This window comes from Scomber scombrus, chromosome 13, assembly GCF_963691925.1.
Source record: "Scomber scombrus chromosome 13, fScoSco1.1, whole genome shotgun sequence".
Lineage (NCBI taxonomy): Eukaryota > Metazoa > Chordata > Actinopteri > Scombriformes > Scombridae > Scomber > Scomber scombrus.
In genome coordinates this window covers 3,766,368-3,792,530 of record NC_084982.1, presented here as the reverse complement: position 1 = coordinate 3,792,530, position 26,163 = coordinate 3,766,368, and the positions used below count along the sequence as shown (strand labels likewise).

Here is a 26,163-nt window from a genome sequence, read left to right as displayed (position 1 = left end):
GAAGAAGCCAAGCAGAAGAGAAGAGTTTGCTTCTATGGTTCATAGTTCAGGGGCTGTGCAACAAAATACAAAACACTTCATTTATAGGCTTATAGTGGCTCCATTAGCAACAGCATCTAATCAGTTCTCTCTCTTGGCCATGTAACCAAACTTAATACCAAATTTCACTAAAATCTGTCTGGTAGCTTTTCTCAGTTTTATATCATTATAAAGTTGAATATCGTTGGGGTTTGGATTATTGATTGAACAAAATAAGCAATTTGAAAACGTTATCTTCGGATCTTGATAATTCGTGGTGGGCGTTTTTTGTATTTTTTACATTTCATAGCTGAACTAAATGGGGGGAAAAATGTACAATTGAATCACTAATTTAACTTAAGTAGTTAATAGGACCCCTAATTAAGGAATCCTGCTACCTAACGAACAAAAAACATACATACATACTGAGAACCTAAAGTATTTCTTCTGTTTCCAGAGACATCATTCATTATTTTTTGAAATAGCCAAACATAAAGCTGCTCTATCATGGCTGTCGGTGTGATGCTTTTTTTTATTTTCCTTCTCTCCAGTGCTCCGGTTATAGATTTAATTTGTAATGAGGCAGTAAATAACAGTTATTTGTATCAAGGAAAGACTCCCATGGCTCTGTGTGGATCATTAGCAGAGGCGCCTGCAAGCCTTGGACAAAGGCATTAATCCTCAACCGTCCAGCCTAGCAGGTTGATTTCAAAGACTTACTGCTGTTTCAAAGCCTTTGCTGCACATTTTTGCCATTTATTTTCATTAAATTATTGATAACGCAGCTGTTGTATATTCCCACTGATGCCATGTTGTAGGCTTTCAACAAAACTGCCACATTCAGGACAAGAACAAGTCTTTTTATGTGTTGTTCATCTATTCAAAGTAGTTTTCTTTTTCTGAATGTTCTATAAAGAACAATTGCACAATAATTATCTGAGTATATGTTCGTACCATCAGTCATGTATATAATCCACTCAGTGTTGGCAGGCCTACAGGACACATTCATACAACAAGACAGTCTACCACGTCACAGTGATAATACCAAAGCTTATCACGAAACATACTGCACCTCGGTCTCTCTCAACGTAGCTCGTAAAGGAGAATGCAATCGCGCAAAACATCTGTTCTGCTATATGAAAGTGGCCGAGGACGGTAATTGGATGAGATGGTTGTGGAGAAAAAAAAAAAGGAGGCGTTGTTGCAGGAGGAGAAATTGATGAACAGGGCAGAATATGAAGCAATACATCATTCCTTAGTCCTCATGTCAAGCAACCCTTTGTAAGCATAATTCCTACTCCCGTGAGCTTTAACCCCATTGTGTGTGTGTGTGTGATTGTGTGTGTTCTTGCACATGCCCAGTGTACAGTTTGTTTAGAGCTGTTTCCAGATGTTGTAACCCTCACAAAATGTTCATATTGAGACTATTCACAGTATCCCTGCATAATTAGTCTCTACCAAATTTCTGCAAAACAAATCATTCATGAACACCTCATCAGTCACAAATAAACAGCTAAATTAATCCTTAATGAAGATTTCAGAGAGAAGAGATAGTTTATTCTTTAGTTTTGATGCTTTTATGAATTACATTAAATTTGAAGAATGCAATAGTATTTTTCATCATCAAATTTCAGACTAAAAGTAAAAGGTATTTAAGTTGTTTTACAGCTCTCAAATGTAAAAATGGGTTAAATTTGACCCTGAACAGTATCTAAGGGTTAAAATATGTTTCATTTTTTTTGGCCACTTTACTTTAACAAGTCAACAAATCTCAAGGTAAAAGAACATTTGGGGTGTTTTTTTTTTTTTTTTTTACAGCTGTCAAAAGTCAGTCTGGAAAGTATGTAGGGGTTCATATCATACATCAGTCACACACCTCTGCCCAAACCTCTGGATTTAGCTCCAACATAATATACATGTCCAAATGTATTACTCTAATCTAGCACTAAAACTATTTTTTTCATTCCCATTTAATCTATCAATCTTTTTTTTTTAAATAACTAATATTTTAATCTAGAAATTGTGAGAGGTGCCCATCAAGATTTACCATACTCAAGGTGGCATCTTCTCATTAATTGTCTTTTTCAGTCCAAAACTCGAAGTTGTTCAGTTTTATGTGGACATACAAGCATTACACCCATATATGACCATGATCTGATTCCAAAACCATGTATATTAATCTGCCGCTATAAGAGCCTTCTACTTTCAGGCTTTCCATAAAACATTTAGAACCTGGCTGCAGGGATTTTCTCCCATTCTGCCTCAAGTGCATTAGTAAGGTGATGAGGTGATACATCCTGGCTCGTAGTACAGTGTTCCAGTTCATCTCGGAGGTGTTTGACGTGATTGAGGTCAGCGCTCTATGCGGGCAGGTCAAGTTCTTCCACAGCCAACTGGGAAAATCATCAGCCTTTATGGAGCTGGCTTTGTGCATGAGGCTATTGTTGTCACATTGAAACAGGAAAGTGGTCTTCCTGAAACAGTTGCCACAAAGTTGGAATCATACTGTTGTATAAAATGGCATTGTGCTCTCAAATGGAACAAAGGGATGTAGCCCTAAAGCAGGAAGAACAGCTCCAGATCATGAGTACATTGAAGCTGGCTATGTATTGTATAAAATAGAGAAATCCCTCATTGTTTACTTCATAAATGATAATAATGATCATATATTCCTTATTCATTCAAACCTCACATCATCAGGATTTATGAAATATTCAGATGAGATGAATGAGACTCTGTTTGTAACATGCTGTACTGTACTGTGCTGTCCTCTGTAGACGGATGCTGTTAATGAGTAGTGTTGGAACAGAGTATGTGGTCGCATCCATGCAGGAAACAGACTGTGCTATCATCTGTTAGGTAAACATTTGTGCTGAGGCCCACGTTTTCACCCCCATTTGGCTGAGTCTGCAGGACTCCAAACGTCCACCAGCTGGCTGTCCGGTAAAAAAAAAAAAAAGGGAAGCAGGATCCACCTGACCTCAAGAGCTGGAGACATTCTGGTCACGTTTGGATTAGTGGGGCTTAGAAATATAGATGATAATGGTTATTTGGGTTTGTGATTCACTTATGCAGTTGTAGAAATACCTATCCGCAAAATATAAGATCTACAGTATGCTTTTATATTAAAATATTCAATTTTGGCACAAGGTTGAAATCATTTAGTTGTTTCCAAATGCAAATTAATGTAAAACCAAAGCAAACATTTCAAATACAACCTTGTTTACTGCTGCACAAGAAATCCACTTTGATCAAATACAATAATTGTGGTTTTAAAGAAGACTAAAATCTAAACTAAGCATTTTTTTCTATTTTAGATAATACAGACAGAAAAAAAATATTACGGGGTTATACTCATGTTCTCTTTTTTATTATTTTTATTTTCTCTTATTTATTTTACTTATATCATTTTTTCAAACATTTTTATCATTCTTATTTTCTCTTCCGTGCATTGGTCTCAACTTTTACTATTTTCTTTTTTCTTTGTAATTTGTTCTTTGTTTTTGTTCCTTTGTCGTTTTTATTCCTTTTCTTTATGTTGTCACTTGTCAATCAATTCAATCAACTCTTGAACTACATTAACCTGTATGAAAGCTGCTATATAAATTAAGTTTGATTGATTGATTGATTGATTGATCCATAATTAATACTAGTGCAAAGATCAGCCTTTTCCAAGATATCATAATATCAAAATAAAACACTTTACCTTATTACAAGAAAATCAGGCATTACAGTTTGGAAAGACTTTTTTTTCTGTCTGTCTGAAAGCTGCAGGCTCCACAAATGTGTCTTGACAGCACGCATGCAAGCACGAGTGTGTTCAGTGATGGAGCGCCTCCACAATCTTTACACTTAAGCAGTGTAGTGGGTACATGCTGCATCCACAGTGGCCACTCAGACAGCTCTCCAACCCAGATCACAATATGTGTAATGCTAAATTTAACCATTTGAATGGTTAAAGTTTGATTTTATAACAGGTGTGTGACCTTAAATAAAAGATCTACATTTAAATATAAACTGTATATATTAAGTAACATCATCCAACACGTAAAGAATAGTAAAACAGGCAGAGTAGCCGGTTCCAGAAATATACCATAAGTCTACATTTTAAAATGTTCTTTTAACGGTTTCCTGTTATATTGAAATGATGAATATGGTGAAAAGGTTGTTTTGTATTCAATTTACTGCTTAAAACTCACACTTTGCATCGCATGTGTCACTTTAAAAAACGATATCATCTTTACAATTCTGACTACGAGCCTTCCCCGCTATAGTCTGAGCTGTCAGCTGTGATGTGTCATACTGATTTTACTTCACGGTGACAAAGATGAGGAGCCTATAGGGACGTAAAGACTGACAGAAAAGAGTCTTTCTGTCTCTGTATTACTGGCACACATGTAACACAATATCCAGTGTATACTGCACTGTTCAGTGACACAAAGAAGATGCTGCTTCACCTGCCAAACTGTCAACATGACATTATTATGTTAAGGCGTGTGAGGTGGGGACTCATTAAGTAAATAATGTAGGAGTAGACTATAGAATAGATAGGTGAGTGTACAGAGTCTAGTCTCATGTTGTTTCAGAGAGCAGGATGAGAAGAAGCCTTTAACATGACAGAGAAATTAAATACAGTACAGGTATAAATATATATATATATATATATTATCATTATTATTAAGATGTGGATTGGGCAAAAACTCAGAGCATATGATTTGATAGATAAAAAGATGACTATGATTTTTTTTGTCTGAAATCTTTCCATTTGACTACAAACCACGCATTTATTTATATATACTTTTTCAAATTTAGTAATTTTAATTTTATTTTATTAAATTTATTTATTTAATATTTTTGATCCTAGTTAGGACTATGTCAGGTCAAATTGCTTTCAACACTCATTCTTTTTATATCCCAATAAAAACAACTTTATGATGACAGGTGTGAAAATTAGTTTTTTTTTTCTATACAGATCTGGAAAACAGATATGTTATTGTCCCTGTTATGACTTTAAAGAAAGAAAGAAAGAAAGAAAAGGAATGCACTCATATTGATAAAGTATTATTCTTACTTATTGTCTTTTTTTTTTGGCTTTGATTTGATAGATGTAAGATGATGTTCGTGTTTTAAAGTTTTAAGGGGGGGCGTTTTCGAACATTGAATGGTTATTATTTTGTTGTTTCTCTAAAGTTTTGCTCTCATTTCTATTTTGTTATGTTTTCCTGCTTAAACATTTTATTTTGCTATTTTAACACGTTCGAATAAATAAACAATTATAATATTCAAAAAATGCGTATGGCGGTTGTATCTTGGCAGTTTTTGTCTTCCGTACCACCAAACGTTAGCCAGGAAAAACATTTCATTTTGTGTATAGAAGCTTGTGTCATACATTAATCTATTTGCTGGTTTGTTTCCCTTCTTTTGAAGGTGAATACTGAGCGAAGGAAGTCTGCTGTTGCCATTGAGCGTCAACCCAGTGAGAGATGTACCGCTTTGATTGTATGACATGAAAGTAAAGAAGTCATTAAAATTCATGAACTCGTGGTGCATGTCATGCCCGTTGCACTATCCCGTGTGCAGCTTTACATCATGCAACATGGCTCCATATCATAACTGTTTGTGCATGTTATGTAACCATGATGTACTTGTATGCAGCAGTCGGCCATTAAATACAGGTTGTTGATGCGAACTGACTACCGGAACAAAACTATGTTGATTGTATTTCTATAGTGCATTTTAGTGCTTTTTTTTCCTTCTGAATAAAACAGAAAGCAAAAGAACATAAATGACAGACAGAGGCAGGCAGACTGGCAAACAAAGGGGGCAACAAACGACTGTAGACAGATGGGTTATAGACACTGTGGGGCCAATGAATCATAAAGGATATTGATGTCGGCGTTGGTAACTGTAGTAGCAGCAGCAGCAGCAGCCATACTCACTCTCATCATTCAGTCCTTCCTCTCATTTAATACTGGTGACAAGGGGAATAACTGGCTGCTGACCCCAGAGAGAGGCTGGCACATAAAGCAACCTGCAGGCAGCTGTACACAGTTCACTCCCTGTACCTGTACTAGAAAGCAATAATGAGCTCTAATTAGCCCGTGGACCCCAGAGAGTCTGTGGTCTTTGCACTAAGCTAGTTTGTGCATTGCCTATGGGGCAGGCATCCAGTGTTTTATGCTAATGTGGTGATTAGTCAGCTATAGTGTAGCGTGAAGTACGGATTTTGGGTAAAATAGCAGCAACATCGCACTCAAAGATGGAGAATGACAGCAAACTGCACTAGAAAAACTGCTGCAGTGATATGTGGATGCATGTCAGTTCATAAATGATAAAATGCGCTTTAGATAAGAAACAAGGAATAAAAATCATATATGTTTTAGCATAAGAACATCTGGCTTTCCCCATTTTCATTTATCAATCTAGCGTTGTTAGTTGGGAGCTCCTACTAAGGCTTAGCTCATGCTTGATGCATACTGCATACTTCTAAAGCCATATTCACACTATGACTGAATGTTTAAGGCTGTTGCCATGTGCATGTAACTTCATTCCGTGCAGGATCATTGGAGGGAGTAAGGGAGTCTATAGGAGACCACTTGTTTGGCATTTTGGCGTGAAATGACTGTTTTGCAGCCTTACTACTGGTCACAATATGGAGGTCAACTGAAGGTAGATCACTAGAGACTCAAACAGTTTGTTACAGGCCTAGAAAAGTATCTGAATCTGAATGCAGTCATACCTTCTCATTATGGTCTCAGTGTGATGATGCTTTGTAAATACACCTTTATAATTTATATTCTATCTTTATTCTAGCCCTAACCCACAGTCGTTTTCAACCATTGGCTTAGATCAGATAGGTCAATGTAGTAGGGGTCAAAGTTCAACATATTTGAACTTTTGAAACTTTGCTGCTGTCTATATGTCAGTTTGGGACAGTTGGAGCAAATGTGTCATTGTAGTTATCAACCCTAACCCAACCCTAACCCAACCCTAATCCAACCCTAACCTAACCCTATTATATCGATCAAACACACAAAGTGACAGAACTCTGTACACATTTTTGTAGACGTGGCAAGCCAAACTTGATGATGGCAGGCCTAGAAAAGAGAATGGGTTGGTCAGAAGCACAGGGACTAGCCGCAGAAAGAACACTGGATAAATAAATTAAAAACCTTATTACCCAAAGGATTGAATGAAGTCCGAACAATATAATCACGAATACTTAAAAACTCCACCGGGGGCCTGACTTGGGCAACTACAATCATGTTTAAAAACTGTATGAGAAATTAATCAGGACGGTTAACAGACTTGTGTCAGTTATTGCAAAGTCCCTAAAGGACAGTGGACACAATCATGATGGACGATTCAATTCATGAGAATCAAACCATGAGAGGTAATAACATCTTGGAGTGGTAAAAATGCACAAAAATGACCAGAAAATGTTCTTTTTCTATTTAATTATATATATAAATTTTTTTTGTGTGTACTATTTTTGGTTTAGAGCACCTATTATCTTGCAACACTTAATAGAGTTTAGACCGTCAATTGCAAAACCACTCCAAAGAATGACTTCTGTGCTGACTGAGTATACCTCGGAGACCTAAAGACTGCTGATGGAAAGAAAATCAAAGTCCAGTATACAATCAATGGTAAACTGGACCAAGAAACATACACTGTTTAACAAAGTAATGGGAATACAAAGGGTTTAAACAATCAATGGGCCTGTGCCTATTGTTCAGCCAAGAGGTCTATATATAAAAATGTAACACCTAATCCTAACCCTAACCAACAGTGTATTAACATGAAATCAATCAGAGGGATCACTAATAGCAAAGACAACCATGTCAGGTAAATACATATGTTTAGATTGCCATCTATTGTAGAAGCATTTATGAATTCTGCTAATGTCCAGGAGCTGAAGATCTCTAATAAGATCACTATATGTTATATTACCCATAAGCATTCTAGAGTCAATTCAAACAACCCACTGATGTGACAGCCCCGACAGCGTGGGTTTTAGATAGTCCCGAGGTCATAAATTGTGACATAACTGAGGTTTGGAAGAGACTTATCTGCTCTTCTTCTTTCTGTAAACATATCATTCACCATTTTTTAAAAAGGAAACCGTGTGCCCTCTAACGTCAGTCGCCTAGTAACACCCTCACATAAAAGAGTCCCTCAGGAATATGTTTGTCAGTTGTGAAGGAGTCCTGCAGGACTTCTTTTTGTGAGGGGTTGTGTTCTCATGACATTAGCTGGTTGAACAACAATCATACTGTGTGCAGGACTCCACTGTCTGTGTTTAAATTACAGTCTCATGAGTTTCATTGACAGCAGCAGCAGAAGCCGGTTTTTTTTGTCTGCTTTTGTTTGGTTTTTGAGCTCAGAGGGAACAGTCCTGCACCAATACTGTCATTCTTTAAACTGTACTGATGAATTAAAGAAAAAAATGTGTGATCATTATTACGTGGTGCAGTTGTAACAAATTTGACTTGAAGCCAGATCTCCCACATGGGAACACAAACAGCTACAGCACCGGTCAGCCAAAGGTAAAGTCCTCAGAGCCAAGATGGCGGGGTGTCACGTGCATCATGGCTGTGTTTGCCAATGAGAGCATAGTGTAGATCTAGTTACCTTTGATGATAGATTATAGTACAGGTCCATTAGCTGGGGTCTACTTACAGGACCTTATTCAGGTGTAGAATGTGTAGCCTTGCTGCTGAGTTTTCATAATGTTGGAAAAATCTAATTTCACCATTTTTTTGACCAAATACCCCAATATTGATCTGTACAGTATCAATACAATATTTTAAGGACTGCTCATGTTGTCAAAGGACACTAACACATACACTCAATTTCCAGTTTACTAGGTGGCTAAAACTAATGCAGCCTAACACTACAACACTGCAATAAATCCTGCCTTCATCAAGTCATGATATTCAGCTTTTCAATGAAACCGTGGTCATTTTGGAGGCTTGTGGAGTGCTCTTGAACTGAATGAGAGGTGCTTGGTGCATTTATTGGTCGACGTTGGAGTATATTCATATTGGTTCAGGTACTTATTGAAATGTGTTAAAGGCGTTAGAGATATTATTGATACTTGCAGCAGTATAAGTACTGTACATGTAATAGTACTGCCAGCAGATAGCAGTAGTGCCCATGGCCAGCTCTACCATATGGACAATCTGGGCAAGTGCACTTCTTTGTTGTTAGGTTCCACAGCTGAAGGACACAAGACTTGAGCCTTTCTCTTGATGTTGATAATTATGGTCGCTGTTAGAAATAGTTACAAGGTTTCCACCTGACAGCAGCATTAGCCAATCGGAATGAAATAAAAATTGCAGCATGATCTCAGGCAGTGCCCAGGGGCCCCTGGCAGTATTAATCCAGCCATGGTAGTGTCAGTAGGTTCCTCCCTGTAATGCAGCCTTTCACAGCTGGAAAAGTTAACATTTGAGATGCAACATCATAATTATAATGGTCAAAAAAGTGGATTTTGACATTATGATACTGATAAACAATCAATCAATTTAGTATGAATAAAATATAGACTGTGTAGGTAAGCTACTACCTACCTATACTACCTATTTATGCTGTTTATTGTTTTATTTTATTTTATTTTATTTTCATTATTTGTCCTTCCATGTCCATTCCTAATATTGGATTTAATTTTTTTTCTTCTTGTTTTTCATTTTTTCTTGTTTTTATGTGTGGGCAAATGTTATGTGAATGTTGGTTTAAAACAAAGAGAATTAAATAAATTGAATGGATGAAATTGATTCAAATGTCTGTACGTTGAAGAGAACAGACAAATTATCAACCTAACCAATCAGTTCATTAAAATTTGTGATACAACCCTGTAGTCAAAAGTAGCAAGGAAAACATATACGGGTCAATGACGTATAAGGATTTTCAACAACTCAATTTTAAATAATAAAAACAAGCATATCTAATGCAGTAGTTCAAACATTCAGAATGTTGTGTACCTGACAATTCATATTACAATTTGAAAGTGATTTTAGTGGGGTTTTTTCAAGATTAATTGGCACTGGCCTGAAAAAAAAGTCATTTGGTGCGACCATGATTCATCTTGATATGTCTTATATAAATAAAAGACCATCATTTACAAAGATTTAAAAAAAATGCAAATACTTTGTTTCCAAACACTTTATATTACTGAAAACTTGTAAAAAAAGATGTGAAGCGTGTTAAGTAAATTAATTTATTTCAAGATGAATCGTGGTCGCACCACATGACTCTTTTTAAAGGCCAGTGCCAATTAATCTTGAAAAACCCACTAAAATCACTTAATTTCAAATGTATAATATGGATCTTCAGGTACACAACATTCTGAATGTTTGAACTACTGCATTAGATATGCTTGTTTTTATTATTCTACAATTGAGCTGTTCTAAATCCTTATACGTCATTGACCCATACGCTAAAATATATAAGTCTGCACAAAAGAGACATTTTGTGGACGTGTGGTGGATATAATGTGATGTGCTCATCACTGCTGATATCTTAAGGCCACCTTTGTCAGTAGGTGTGAAATGAAAAGAGTCACTTTAGCTGCACCCACCCCTCGCTGCAGGCTAGTTGGCTCGCTGCATGTGAGATGCTGTAGCTTGACGAGCACATCGCCGCTGTAATAACTCTCTCTGCTGAGGGGAGACTCGCTCTCCAGCTGTGCCTCTGTGCAGCCACTGTGCTACTTGTTGTGTTGGCACATTTACCCCGGGTAGTCGGTCGTACTCTCGCTGTCTCTGTGGTTCTCTCTCTCTCTCTCTCTCTCTCTCTCTCTCTCTCTCTCCCTCTCTCTCTCTCTCTCTCTCTCTCTCTCTCTCTCTCTCTCTCTCTCTCTCTCTCTCTCTCTCTAACAAGTGGGTGGGTGTTTTTACTGTTCTTCAAACCCAGCAGCACTGACTTGCAGCTAATAAGGACGGGGGGTGAGTTAAGAAAGGAAACAAGTCTGGTGATAGTAATGGAATGAGACTGATCTCCAGCCTGCAGCAGACTGGTGGAGCAGTCAAGTCACCCACTGAACACACACACAAATACATATACACATTTTACTTTAATGTTATTATTATTATTATTATTGTTGTTTTATTCTGGTTTTATTTTTTCTGTCCTTACAAACCAGAATTTTCTCTGAAGTTGATGCTTTAGAATTTGAGTTATTGAGGTTCAAAGTTGTGACATCTAAGTTGGCACAACTGATATATAGTACAGTACAGTTCTGCTCGATATGTCAAAATAACACACATCCTTTATGGACTCTAAATACATAATATCACAATCCTATCACATGTTTAAATGGATTTTTAAACAGGTTAATTTCAGATAGAACCTTCTACCTTCTAACACTTTTTGATTGTTAATATCTTTCTGCTGAGTCTTCACAGGAAATGATGGTTTTGTCGAAACAAGTAGACAGTTTAGTTTGAATACACAAAATGAATGTATGAACTACTTCAGGGATTTACGATTTACAATATTTAAGGTTTCAAAACGTATGATTGAGCAACATTTCATGATATTTTCAGCTCCTTTAACTATAGTCACAGAGCAGTGAGGGCACATGGCAAAGATGCACAAACTGATCAGTCCTCCTGTCTGCATTCTGAACACTGATTGGTGCTTTGCAGATGGCACCTCATACCATCAAGCTTGAGATTGATTTTTGAGGTAGAACTTTTTCTTTCTCTCAAATTTTAGGGGCCAATAATGCAGAAATAAAAAGTAAATCTGAACACTAAATATGAAGGTATAGCCAGTAGGTGAGTAAAAACTAGATACAAGTGGAAACATCTAGATCGGGTCAGTCCAAATTGTCAAGAAATGCCGATCACCTCTTAAACTCACTAATTAGGATGGTATGTCTTATTAATCACAAGCATTACATTTAGTTTTCTGACCGTAGTGGACAGTTGCAGTAGAGAGGTAAATGTTTGCAAAAATGTGAAAAAATGTTGAACTGTTCCTTTAAAATGAGCCTGGAGATAAAGACACATGCGCGACGATTTCAATGGTATATATTTGCATTAGTCTGTGTTATCTAAAGAATACGCTTTCAATTTGAAACTGTTTGCCTGTGACGATGGATGTGTTCACAAGTGAAACAGACTTTCCATCCATAAAGGTCAGTTTTTCTGTAAGACTACAGACAAAATGGATATATCTCCAAAATCAGTCTAATTCATTTGTGCTCAAATTACCATGTTTATGAACCAAATAAGGCAGCGTTTCCTGTTCAAATCAAAATAGCTGAGTATTTTGTCCGTGCTCTGTTTCTAATTTTATCTCAAAAGGCAAAACAAAAAAACCCATCTTTCTGAACCTTCTCTCTCAGTCGGTTCGTCATCTTTAATCTGTCAGCCTTTGATCCTGTATAGAGAAGAGAACAACTCATGTGACACAGGACCCCAGTAGACACATACACACACACACACACACACACACACACACACACACACACACACACACACGCACGCACAGATACACATTTAGGTCCCTGTAACCTCCCACTCATTAAGGGACACCTCATAATGTCCTGCATCTATCAGCACATTTTTACATTTAAATGTGTTCAGTTTTTGAAAAGAATATACGAGATGAAATATTACAGTGGTTTATCACTCGATTATTCCGCTTGGATGTCAGATTGAATCTGTATCATGTACAGTAAACAAAGTTTTTACCCTGCAGTTGTTTTACCAGCACTTGGTTACATGCTTTTTTTCTCTAGGGCTCAGCTGATTCCTACACAAGCCGACCATCTGACTCGGATGTGTCCCTGGAGGAGGAGAAGGAGGGCGGGCAGCAGGAGAGGGAGCAGCAGGCCACTGTCCAGCTCGAGAGGGCAAAGGTCAGTTTCAGTAGTTTCACAAGGAGCTATTTGCAAGATAATAGAGATACATTCTGTACTGTACTCCTCACATTCACCATCATTATTTGGGGATGGCCTTTTTCTCATTTATGTGGATACTTGGACAAATAAATAATTTCCTGTCGAAAATATTTCCATCACAGCTACAGTGGAATTTACCAGCTGGGGGCAAGTCATTTTTCTGAAACATTACTGTTAAATGTATTGAAGCAAAGAGAGCAGGCAGGGATTGCAGTTTCCCCATTAAGAGCAGCCTTGGTAGACCAGAATGCTGTACTGCCACAAGATATTTGAAGTTTTGAATAAGGGGGATAAGCATAGATTAGTTGGCTACATGAGCTGGACAATATGACCATAGAATTTTGTCAGTCACTACCTCAGTGAGTCTGAGGTAGCTCTCACTTTGAATCCCTCTCTGTGTGTTCGATTATTGAAGACTATATCACAAATTAGTAAGCAGGGCTGTTAAATTGTAAGTGTATTACCAGGATTGTATTCACCAATGCAATGAAGTATCTTATTTTGTAATTTTTTTCACTTTTAACTCTATATTCATCTTGTGCAATATTCATCTTGCACATATTGCTATCCACTTGCTGTAATACTGTCAATGTTCCTATTGTGGGTCTAATAAAGGATTATCTTATATTATATTATTGCATCGTATTGTATCTAATTGAATCATATCATATCTTATCTTATTGTACCGTAACGTATTGCATCGTAGCGTATCGTATCTCATCGCATCATATCGTATCTTATTGTACTGTATCGTATTATTTTTATTGATGCTTTCTATTTTTGCTATCCACTTGCTGTAATACTGTAAATTTCACTATTGTGGGACTTATAAAGGAATATCTTATGTTATCTTATACTTTCTCATCGTATCGTATCCTAACGTATCTTATTGTACTGTACTGTATCGTATCGCATTGTATCATATCGTATCTTATGCTATCTTGATTTGTGAGATATTTTAGTGATTAGAGATATAGGATGTGATGATATAGTGATAGATAGATAGATAGATAGATAGATAGATAGATAGATAGATAGATAGATAGATAGATAGATAGATAGATAGATAGATAGATAGATAGATAGATAGATAGATAGATATCATCCATCCCTACTGTGTACCCATGTGACCTGCACATTGCTCTGATGATTTTCTCGCTGCTCTCTCACAGACTAAAGCAGTGGCATTTGCTGTGAGGACCAACGTCAGCTACTGCGGCGCCCTGGATGAGGATGTTCCTGTGGCCGGCACCGCCGTCTCCTTTGATGCCAAGGACTTCCTCCACATCAAAGAGGTACAATTCAGGCGCTGTACACAGTGATGCTAAACCTGAAGCACTGTGTGGAGGATTACATTTAGCCCACTCAATTTGGTTTTTAATCATATGAGCAGGTCTGATTTGGTACCGTATAGAGTGTCATATTTTACTAATCCAATCTGTGTATGTGAACACACTTTCTCATCTGTTCTTCTACTGCTATGGACAAAGAAAAGACTGTTTTCTGATTGAGTGGCAAGTGTTTGTTGAAACACATTTTAGTTGTGGTCAACATTTTAACCGCTGCACTAAATCAACTGTCACGTTATATTAAACTGCAGGTAACCATAGCAACAATTCTTATGCTTCATGCTGTGTAATCTGTAAATATCCTAAATTTAATGAGAAATAACTAAAAAATAGTCTTGCTCATTTCCATCTTTACATATAACAGTTTGTCTCACACAGAAACGTGAAATCTGGAGGTTTTTTTCTCTCTCTCTTCAATCTGCAGAAGTACAACAATGACTGGTGGATCGGCCGTCTGGTGAAAGAGGGCTGTGACATCGGCTTCATCCCGAGCCCCCTGAAGCTGGAAAACATCCGACTCCAGCAGGAGCAGAAGAAGGGACGCTTCCATGGGTGAGAGAACTGTGGAGGACCAGATGGGAACTGGGATGTGAGAGCAGCAACAAATGACAGAAGAGCTACATGAATCAAAAAAGGGGGATAAAGAGAGTCGGATGGTTTTTTGATGTGTTGAGGAGAGAGCCGTTTTTAGGGATGAGTGGCAGTTGAGCTGGCAGATAGGGAGGAAGTTAGGTGGATGAAAGCCAATCTGTTGCTGTGTAGTCCAGCATCTCAGAGGTGTGCCTGGATCGCTGCCACCGCAGAATTTTCCATCAGATGGGGTGATGCGTTTGAGGCACAGAGGGGAGTTGAGGTGCAGAGGCATAGCGCCATCATCTCTCCTTATATCAATGGTCAGAGAAAAACAGCATTATTTCTATCTATTGATGAATTTCACTATTTTACCTCAACGTTCTTCCAATTCCAAGAAATACTACATTATTTTCCGTCTTTAACTCACTATTTTCTACCATGATATGAAGCCTGAAAGCATTCTACGGTCCTCTGTTTCCCAGGAGGGTTTTGGTAGTTGACTGATGACATCTTGCTTCATTCCACATTAACACATTTTCTCTCTCTGTGTGTCTTCTGTTATCACATAGCAGTAAGTCCAGCGGGAATTCTTCCTCCAGTCTGGGAGAAATGGTGTCGGGCACATTCAAACCAAACCCCAACTCTGCAGGTTGGTTCCACAGATACTGAGTCTGTGAGGAAACATTGCCGTCAGATTCACAGAGGGGATTGTTTGTCACTGTAACTGCTCTGTGTTCGTGTGTTTTTGTGTATGTGTGACAATAAGAGCTCCTGTGGTATTGTGACACTTTGTGATGTCTGATGTATTTCTCAGTCTCAGCTCAAAGTGCAGTTACTCACCTGATCCTTTCCTTTCTTTTTCAGGGAAGCAGAAACAGAAAGTGGTGAGTATGGCTACACAGCTAATACTTATCTATTTGCTTCTTTTATAAGGACTCAATTATAACTACTACTTATTGTAGGTCAATAATGAAAAGAACTTGAGTTACTGCTGAAAATTGGTATTAAAACATAGAATAAGTAAGTAGTTGTGCTTACATTGGGAAAAGTGAGCAATCACTTTATATAAAAAAAAGACTTAGGGCCCTTTTACACATTATGTATAGTGCAGCTGGTGAGGAATGATTAGAAAATTGACTCTCAATGAAAGAATGCATTTTGTAAAGAATGTCAATTAAGAAGACCACACTGTAGCTTATCATCACTAAAAAAAACTTAGAAAATAGTAACTTTATTTTATTAATTTCCTTGTGAACTGTGAATCCCAGCTCATATTCATTGGATTCTAAAAGGATAGGCTCACAGTTTTTTTTAGTTTGTCTTAAAACAGCAGTCAGGTGTCGCTGTGATCATTAAGCAGTTACAATGTAAGTTGATGTGATGGCCTATATGAGACTTCAGCAGTCTGAGTTAAACCTATCAAGTGGATATCTGACACATTTACAGTCTTTTTAGTCTCAAATTATTTCTTAGTGTTTCCCTGTGGAGCTGTGGTGGAAGTATAGTAACAAAAAGAGGGATTTTGGCACTAAAACATATCTAGTTGATTTGACAGCTGAAGCTTCAGACTTGTGGATTTTAGGCCCCATCACTTACACTGTTAGTACATTATGAAGGGGTCTTTTAATTGCCAATATAAGCACCTCAATATTGTTTTAAGACAAGCTTGAAAAACTGTAAACTTGTCCTTTAATTGACCATTATTTTAAGTCCTATGCAGACATGAGGAACCAGAGTGTTCTATCAGCATATACAGTATACCATTATTATCATTTAAACAGTCCACTTTGATTTAAATCCAGTCATGCCTGTGTTCACTTAAAGGATTAATGCTACCATTAAACTAATCCAGCACATCCTAACCTGAGCATGCATAAAGTCAGTGGGTTATATTGAATTGATTGGTTGGTGCATCTGAGTCACATTCCGCTCCACTGCAGACTGTTTTTCTCATAAAAGCTATAGACTACTTTTCCATCAATGTCATTATGACATCTCTATAGCTTTAAATTATTACTGTTTAACACGAATTGATGAAAACAACATTTGGCATGTATTTTTTTGAACATACGTAGTCATGTGTATCAATACTTGGCTTAGAGCTTATATTAGAGCTTGACTGTAACTGTGCATGCCCTCCTCTCCAGGCTGAGCACGTTCCCCCGTATGACGTGGTTCCCTCCATGAGACCGGTCATCCTGGTGGGACCTTCCCTCAAAGGTTACGAGGTAGGACGCGCTCATGCTCCTTGAGCCATCTGACTCAACCTCTCCTCAACATCCACCACTGAAATCACCAGTCTCATAATTCATCAAGGCATTTTCCTCATTACTGTGCGAGACTAAGAAGTGCACGGGGGTTTAGAGATACTAGGAACCACAAGCCTGCATACTGGGAGCACAGTGTTCTAGTACTGTAGGTACATAAGGTACGATGAGCTCTTTGAGATATGATGGAGCCTGACCATTAAGAGCTTTGAAAGTGAGGAGAAGGATTTTAAATTCTATTCTGGATTTTACAGGAAGCCAATGCAGCGAAGCTAAAATGGGAATAACATGATCTCTCTTTCTAGTTTTTGTCAGTATGCGTGCAGCTGCATTCTGGACCAGTTGGAGAGTCTTTAGAGACTTGTTAGGACAGCCTGATAATAATCAATTACAATAATTCAACCTAGAAGTAACAATTGCATGGACTAATGTTTCAGTGTCATTTTGAGACAGGATGTGTCTGATTTTTGCAATGTTACATAGATGAAAAAAGGCAGTCCTTGAAACTTGTTTTATATGTGAATTGAACTACATATTATATCATTAGATAACTTCAGTCTTTTTCAGAGTTTAATAGCAGAAAGTTGCCAGTCATCCAGGCCTTCATGTCCTTAATACATGCTTGTAGTTTAGTTAACTGGTTGGATTCATCTGGCTTTATTGACAGATATAATTGATTATCGTCTGCATAACAATTAACATTTAGTGATTCCGAATAATATTACCTAACGAAGCATATATAAGGTAAATAGTATTGGTCCAAGCACTGAACCCTGAGGAACATCGTGTCTAACTTTTGTTTGCAAGGAGGATTTATCATTAACATTTACAAACTAAAATCGATCGGATAAATAGGACTTAAACCAGTTAAATGCTCAGGTCTCTGTAACAGGATTCTGTAGCAGGATTTGATGGTCAAATCACGATGTAAATATTGTTGACATGCTGAAAAAAAGACAATTGACAGGAAGAAATACATTAAAAAACAAGTGACATACAAGAAAGGTGAATAAGTGCTATGTTCCTTCTTTCTGTGACAGTAGCATCCATTACGTTGCATCATGACATAGGTTCTTAGATTGTCACCTATGCTAATTCCCTCCAAATAACCAGAGATAGAATACGACACACAAATTGAAGCCGCTCATTGATTATCAGTTACCATTGGAACCACAGGGCAAAAAATAAAAGAGGCAAAGGATATGGTGGGAGGTGGGAGCCGGAGTCAGTTGTCATGGAATCACAGTCCTCGCCTCCCATTCTGCTGTTGCCGTGGCAACAACCTTCTGGGTAAACTGCATCAGTGTGAAAAAAAAGTGGAGCATGGTTTGAAATTAGAAACAGAGAATAATGTGTGCAGCACTGAATGAGATGAGTGACTGAATGGTTATTTATGTTTGCACAAGAAACCAAAATGTTGATAATTAATTACATCACACACCTTTTTGGTTCATTGTTTGCTTCAGTATCAGAAGGCAGTTTAAGTCTAGAGGTAATTAAGCTCATGATGGACAAGGTTTGTGCTTGCTATTCCTTCTACCAACAGCACAAAGTTAATCATAAATAATAATAGGTGTGATTCATATAGCGCCTTTCACATACCCAAGGACCAAAGTTGTATGGATGTGGTTACTTTTATTCATTACAGGCTGAGGAATCTGAGCCTGGTGCATTGTGTCAAGCTTGTGTGGTACAGTCGCAGCAGTGGAAGACCTATTCCTATTCATTATTTAGGTAAAAGTAGAAATACCACAAATACTCCAGGCCTATTACAAGTAAAAGTTGGCAGTTTGCAGTTCGCAATGCAACTTTATTGTCAGCTCACACTGAAATTCATTTTGCATCCTTAGGCCATTTATGAGATTTAACATAGAGTAATACATGTAACACTTTTAATAGAAGTACAAAACACATCAAACAGTTATGGCAATCATACATATTAACCCTTTGATTGGCAAGTGACTATATTTAGTAACTTCCATAAACATCCAAAATTGCCTCCCCATGCTTCTCTGTGAGGTTGTAGAACCATGTGGATTTTTTTATATATAGGCTTTTTGGTAAATGTTTTACCCTACACTGGCGAGGAACCATATATGGTAACTTCATTGACTTTGATTTTCAACATAAAAAGCAAAAAGTAATGTAATATCCTCCTATAACTCTGTCGGGTTGAAATTCCAAGTATTTCAATGAGTGCTCTATAAAGGGTTGAACCATATCCTCAGATTCAGATTCAGATCTCAGTTAGCAGCACGCTGACTTTGGTTTAGCAATAGGATAGACTGATGTATAAAAGAGTTCTTCAGATAAATTGATGAACTCTAAACCACCTGTTAGAGGGCAGAAGTTAGTATTCTCAATTTAAAATAAGCGAGGAGTCAGAATAGATTGACTTAGAGTGGACTGACCCAGAGCAAATGAAATGGAAGCATTTTATACAGTAAGACCAAGGCAGTGATCAGCAAATGAAAAAGAAACAAAAGGCAGGAAGGGATGAGACCTTAGAGTGTGACACGCAGGCAAGATCAAGATCAGTCAGTTGACACCATTAACTGCACAGGGTCAAAACAGAAGGGGGGGTTCTACATTTTACATTCAGATGGAAACAATAGGTGAAATCATCAGGGGGCAGTAATGATCAAGGCATTGTTCCCAGACCTCACTTGATTATCACGTCTCTGCGCAAATGTGTATTTCCTCTTCAAAGTCAACATGTTACTGTAGTAAATGGAGACAAGTATTATCAGATAAATGAACTCATGCAGCAGAATGACACCTGGCAGAGTTATATTAATATATTAATACTGATGTATTAGGTAATCCAATATGAATGTAAGCGGCATTTTAATGTTGCAGCTGAGTGGTATTTGATATACAGTGGGTTGTTTAATCGGTAACAATGCATCACATTTAAAATAAAACAAACTCATCATATGGTTGTATGTAAAAGTCTTAACTGAAATGTCTTTAGAAGTTTCACCCTCAATAATTGTTATGAACTCACTCAGATTCAGTCAGCAGCTGACTTTTTTAATAGATTCAGGGCTTTTGAGAAAACATTAGTAGCAGTCAGATACATATAATGGAGTAAAAAGTACCTGATATTGTTGCTTGAGTAAATGTTCTCCACCACTGTACAGTTGGACATTAATCATCTTTTGATGAGTCATTGCACTCCGTGTTTCAGCTGTAAGAACACACAGTCCCCATCAAGCTACTGTCACTATCAGACACATTAAAACAAATCATAGTGACATCCGGCACAACCAAACAAGAAGCCTGTTTTGATTCCTGTATCCATGTATCCGCCGCCTCGAGTCAAACACCTCAGAGCGATGGGATGCCCGCCCACGAGCATGATTTTTCTTCTTCGTCTCGAATTTCTGCTTCCGTTTCAAGGCCCTGGGAGTGGCATTCAAAAGCCATAACGGAAGCTGCGCATCACCTGTGCTTCGTTCTTTGAAACACTTCTCATTGTAGCTCTTAATCACTTTATTTAATGTGGCCCGCGTTTGTTCTGCGGAGAGAGCGAGAAGGAGATGAACTGAGCACGCTGTAGTCAAATTGCTCGGTCAAGTGTGTAATTCACAGACCCGGCTCAGCAGCAGCCTGAATGGACGGCGTCAGAATGAATATTAAAAGTCCACTTTAACTTGTTTGTTGCCCTATAGCATGTTCAGTAGATGTGAATCCTCTTTTGTTTTGCTTGTAACATGCCTGATGCAATATTCTCACCCTTGACTTCCTCGCCTAACACGCTTGATATTATTCTCCCTTCTTTCCTCTTTCTCTTTCTCTTTCTCTTCTCTTTTCATCTCATCCACGTAGGTGACAGATATGATGCAGAAGGCTCTGTTTGACTTCCTGAAGCACAGGTTTGATGGGAGGTGAGCAGACGGGGGCAGTACATCATCGTGCCACTGTGCTCTGTGTGACATGCTTACTGTGTCTGATCATGAAGCTTAGTATATAAAGTAGTCAACCTGTAAAATGGAGCATTGATTGATTGTATTTCTTTCATCTAAGAAACATAGCCAAGCTTAGGACAGTTGTATCTAGGAATGAAATAGAGATGTTAACACACACTTTTATCTCATCACATTTGGACTACTATAGTTTTCTTTTTACCCACCTCAACAAATCTTCTTTACACTGCTTACAAACTGTCCAAAATACTATTGCTAGGCTCTGATTTTATGCAATATGTAGTTGATTTCTATTGATTTTAAATGTGAAGCACTTTATGATTGTTGTCTTTGAAAGCTGCTATATAAATAAACTTTACTGACTGATTACTGACTTACTTGTTGCAGGATATCCATCACAAGGGTAACAGCTGACATATCGTTGGCCAAGAGGTCAGTGCTAAACAACCCCAGTAAGAGGGCCATCATTGAGAGGTCCAACACCCGCTCCAGCCTTGGTAAAGCTACAGGAACTGTCTCACTCAATGATGAGCAATGCAAATACAAAACAATCTCAGCTGTAGATATCTCAGTTATTCAGAAATATGTTGTTGTCTTCTTGTAGCCGAAGTCCAGAGTGAAATAGAAAGGATCTTTGAGCTGGCCAGGTCTCTGCAGCTGGTGGTGCTGGATGCTGACACTATTAACCACCCAGCACAGCTCATTAAGACCTCATTAGCACCCATCATCGTCCACGTTAAAGTGTCCTCACCTAAGGTAAGATTGAAGGCTTTCGTACACAATAGTCATTCTATAAAATAGATTTTCACATTTGCTGCCCTCGCCTAGCAGGATTTTACAGTCTGCAGTCTTTTAAGTGTTGATATCATTAAAAATAACTTGCTCTACTTGGCAGGCGATAACAAGCAGAATAACATGTCAAAACGGATATCAGAAACAGTTTAGGTTTCATTCCCCTGCTATCTACTGTACATTTCAAAGTGAAATATGAGGAAAGTCATCCAGGCGGTGAGGGGAAGCCTGAGGCAGAAGGCATGTCTGTTGGTGTTGACGCTATAGGAGCAATGACACGTCTGTTATTATTTGTGTGGGTTTGATTTTCTGGAAATGACATCTCTTCTCTCAGATGTGCACACAGCAGATTTAATGTTCAGAGTGCAGTTGTAATTCATATGACAGGAGATGGTGATTAAGTGGCCTGTCTAACCAGTTGTTTGGCTTTTTTGTAAAGAGTGGTGTCTTTGTAGATGGGGTTTAATCCTAAAGGTATTTCCTTGTTTTTTTCTGTATACGCATCCCGCAGGTCCTCCAGCGGCTGATCAAATCACGAGGGAAATCTCAAAGCAAACATTTAAATGTGCAGCTTGTGGCAGCGGAAAAACTATCACAATGCCCTTCTGTGAGTAAAAATTTAAATCTAGACAAGCAACAACTGTTCGGTTCAGTTTTATCATGCAACAGCCAGTGGGTGAAATTTTGAAAAGGTATCCATATGCACTTTCCTCTGTGTGTTTAAAACCTCAGGAGATGTTTGATATCATTCTGGATGAGAACCAGCTGGAAGATGCGTGTGAACACCTGAGTGAGTACCTGGAGGCGTATTGGCGGGCTACACATACTTCGCTTAGCACGCCACTCAACCCCCTGCTGGGACGCAATCTGGGCTCCACTGCTCTCTCCCCGTATCCTGCTGCCATTCAGGTGAGCTTGTCAAATAGAAAAATAAATAGAAGTTCTGTCTTTTTTTTTTTACTTTGGTAGTTATTCTACCACTTAAACTCCCTGTAGCTTACCTGTAAAATCCAATCATTCTAAAATGTATCTTCACATTTATTAACCTTGTGTACAGATGTACATATATATATATATATATATATATACAGTAATATGGAGTGAATTCAATGTCCCTGATTAAAGTGATACCCCACCAAAAATTTACCTTTTGACTGTTGAACACTGTCCTCCTGCAGACTTGAAAACTGGCAGTAAAACGTTTGTAGTTTCCTCATATTAAATGGATGGATATAGGTTGCTGTGGACAGTTTACATTCAATCATTTGCAATGGATTTCAATGGTAATCAATTTTACAGCTGAAAAAAATAAGATAAAAACGTCACTCAAAACATTCCTGCAGCATGAACTACTTCTTTGGTACGTATTCATGTGTTTCAGACACACAGGCTTTACTACAAGTACTGTATGTAGCATTATATTGGCTATAAATACTGGATGAATTTGATTATGGTTGATTGATTATGTGGCAGGAGTGATTTGTAAAGCTTGTGAAAATGATTTGATGGTTTGATGGCTGAGTGAAGCTCATTGACAGCTATAAGGAAACTTTAAACAATGAACAACCGGTTTACAACCACGTAGCCTACATGAATGAGTGTGTGATACTCAAAAGAAAATTGTGACTTCAGCAGGTTTTCATCACACACAATTAACACTTTTTTTTTTTAATCTTTGAAATACTTAGTTTGTACTGTTGTGTCATTCAACATTTATCAGAGTCAAACACTACATAGGATCGGTATTCTCCTTCTCTTTAACAGGCCCAAAGAAACAGGAACAGCAACCACACGACAACAGACCATTCACCTGTTGAACGCCGCAGCCTGATGCCCGCAGATGAGAACTACCATAACGAACGGGCGCGAAAGAATCGCAACCGACTGTCCTCGGGCTCGCAGCACAGCCGAGACCACTCTCCTCTGGTGGAGGAGGACTACCACGACCCCTACCAGGACTCTTACAAGCCTCATCGTAACCGAGGATCCCCGGGAGGCTACAGCCAGGAATCCAGGCACCGGCTTTGAGCCGTGACCTCCTGTAAACAAAGTGTAGGCCTGGCTTTAGCCTGTGTCTCTAAACAACCACCATGGATGTAAGAGTTGAGGCAGCTTTGGTGTAACATGATGAAACTACTACACTCACTTGGACTTTAACAATCTCTTATCAATGTGTAGTACCTCACTTTCCAAAGTTACCGAAAAAAAAATTAAGAATCCTGCTCTTGCTTTGATGTGAACAAAGGGGGAGACTGGATGTGAACGTGGCACAAGAGCAAGATTATATTGTAAAGGGAAGGCTAAAGCTGAACCTCATTTGAATATGCTCCAGATGTGACTCGTGAGTAAAGTACACTAGCAGGTGATAGTGTGCGATGTAGGCTCATCTGGACCCTTCCCACCATCTCAGCTGTTACTGTAGCATGCAGGTGAGGCCTTAATTACAGGTCGCTACCTGCCTTAAGCAAGTGCCAGGCAGCAAGAGCATCCAGTGGTGATGATCAGCACAGAACTTGTTTGCACGTGTCCAGGAGCTGGTAGAAGCAGAGTGGAATGCATCTTCAATAGCTCCTCAAGTTTTGTTTGCCACTGTCTGTGCCACTGTCTGTGAGTGTAATAAATCCCGTGGAAGCTTGTTCCCAAATTCCCCCAGAGTTTTACACATTTGTAGAAGTGACATGGATGGTGTTGTGGTGTTCTGTTCTGTTCAGGGTTCATAGCTCCCTGAGCTCCCCTCTTTGTTTTCATTTAATACCATTTTTGTCATTAATCATATCAGGACAGGCATACAACATCAGGCACTTTTCAAAGCTCTAAACCTCAGGAAAGAGGTCATTCAGACCTAGAAGTGTGCTGACAGATGTAGCATTTACAGTATGCTTTTACCCATCTGACAAGGAATAGATGCAGACAGTTGGTCTTGTTGAGTTGTTAAGGTATTTCATTATTATTATTACTTAGTTGTTAAAAGCTATTAATATAATACAATGTAACAAGGAGGAAGAAGTCGCAGCAGGAAAGTCCCTATAGTGGTCATACCAGCATGTTTTTCATATGCCATATAAACTGAGCTTATATCATTTTATCATTTGGAAATGATAGAATGGGATTTTAGTGAGTGATTAACTGTATATTGAGGGCATCTATATGTAAATACAGTCTATATGTAAACGCGTGAGAGTTGGAAACCGTTAGCAGCTGCTGCCGCTACTGCTGCAAGCGGTAGTTAATCTTTTAGCACCACCTACAGGAGAAATTGTATCAAACGCTACAGACTTCTTCACTATTCCCATCTGTACAACTCTGATCAATTTAGCCACCATGGAATATTACATTTAAGAGATATGGTCGTTAATAAGCAGTATGGTGGTGTTTTACTAATGGCCACAAGGAGGAGTTGTGCAGTGTGAGCATGTGTACAACTTTCCCCAATTTTGCTGCAATCGAATTTAACATTGAAATGTTATGGCCCATTAAAGGGCATCAAGCAACGCCTTCAACATTTTGATAACCAATCTTAGACAAAAACAAACTCATGCTTTTTATTTGGGGTCATCTAAATATGGTTTGGTGAAGATTAGATGAAATATGTAGCAAGAGAAGCCAAAAATGTGGTTACCAAAAAATCCAAACTGGTGGAAGAATTTTATAGGTGCGAATGGGCGTGGACTATATCATTCGAAACAGATTCATCTTAGGAACACTTTTAGCAGTTATTAGCCAACACATAAAACACATAGTAATTAACCACATGGTGGCGCTCTAGATATCATGTTTTAATATGTTAAGCATTTCCACTTGGGGCAGCTGTCCATGAAGTATGAAGACTTCAGCACTTTTATTTGTTGAGATATTGATGACTATAGGTACACTTCCATAGACGTTCTTTATCAATTTTAATATATATATTTAGAAGTACCCAAGTTACCAAAATATCTGAATGATAGCATTGTCCTTAAAGAGAGAACATTTTGATATTTGAATGGTTTCTGTAGCTGAAAGTATGGAGAAGTAGTTAATGACCGAAAATTACGGAGGACAAAACACGGAAAGACTTGAATTACATTCCATTCTTCTGTCAAAGCCCTTCATACACTCCCTTGATTAAAAAAGTAACTTTCCTCCATGTCATGTTATTTGGTAAAAGTTTTTAATGATTAGGCCTCGTCATTGGAGCTTGTCATTCCCCTGGGTAGCAACTGAACCGGCCCCCTCTTCCATATTTTCAGCTATAGTTTTTGTTTGTTACATTCATTTTGAGTTTCACTGAATACTCGTAATGAAAGAGAGACTATTTGAGAGCTCTTGAGCAGGACTGCAGT

At 38.2% G+C, this 26,163-nt stretch overlaps 1 protein-coding gene across 2 annotated transcripts in view; it reads left to right on the top strand.

Moving 5' to 3' along the window:
* Positions 1 to 23,869, top strand: part of cacnb4a (calcium channel, voltage-dependent, beta 4a subunit) — a 43,135-nt gene extending 19,266 nt beyond the window's left edge. The window contains exons 3-14 of one of the 2 annotated variants that reach the window (XM_062431523.1): positions 12,770 to 12,889; positions 14,104 to 14,226; positions 14,705 to 14,832; positions 15,426 to 15,502; positions 15,718 to 15,737; positions 17,001 to 17,081; positions 20,952 to 21,010; positions 21,437 to 21,546; positions 21,654 to 21,805; positions 22,353 to 22,448; positions 22,574 to 22,750; positions 23,606 to 23,869. In XM_062431523.1, the coding sequence (XP_062287507.1) occupies positions 12,770 to 12,889; positions 14,104 to 14,226; positions 14,705 to 14,832; positions 15,426 to 15,502; positions 15,718 to 15,737; positions 17,001 to 17,081; positions 20,952 to 21,010; positions 21,437 to 21,546; positions 21,654 to 21,805; positions 22,353 to 22,448; positions 22,574 to 22,750; positions 23,606 to 23,869 (1,407 nt within the window). Of the gene's footprint in view, positions 1 to 12,769; positions 12,890 to 14,103; positions 14,227 to 14,704; positions 14,833 to 15,422; positions 15,503 to 15,717; positions 15,738 to 17,000; positions 17,082 to 20,951; positions 21,011 to 21,436; positions 21,547 to 21,653; positions 21,806 to 22,352; positions 22,449 to 22,573; positions 22,751 to 23,605 lie in introns of both variants that reach the window. The other variant, XM_062431522.1, reaches the window with a different exon arrangement.
* The last annotated feature ends 2,294 nt before the right edge of the window (positions 23,870 to 26,163 follow it).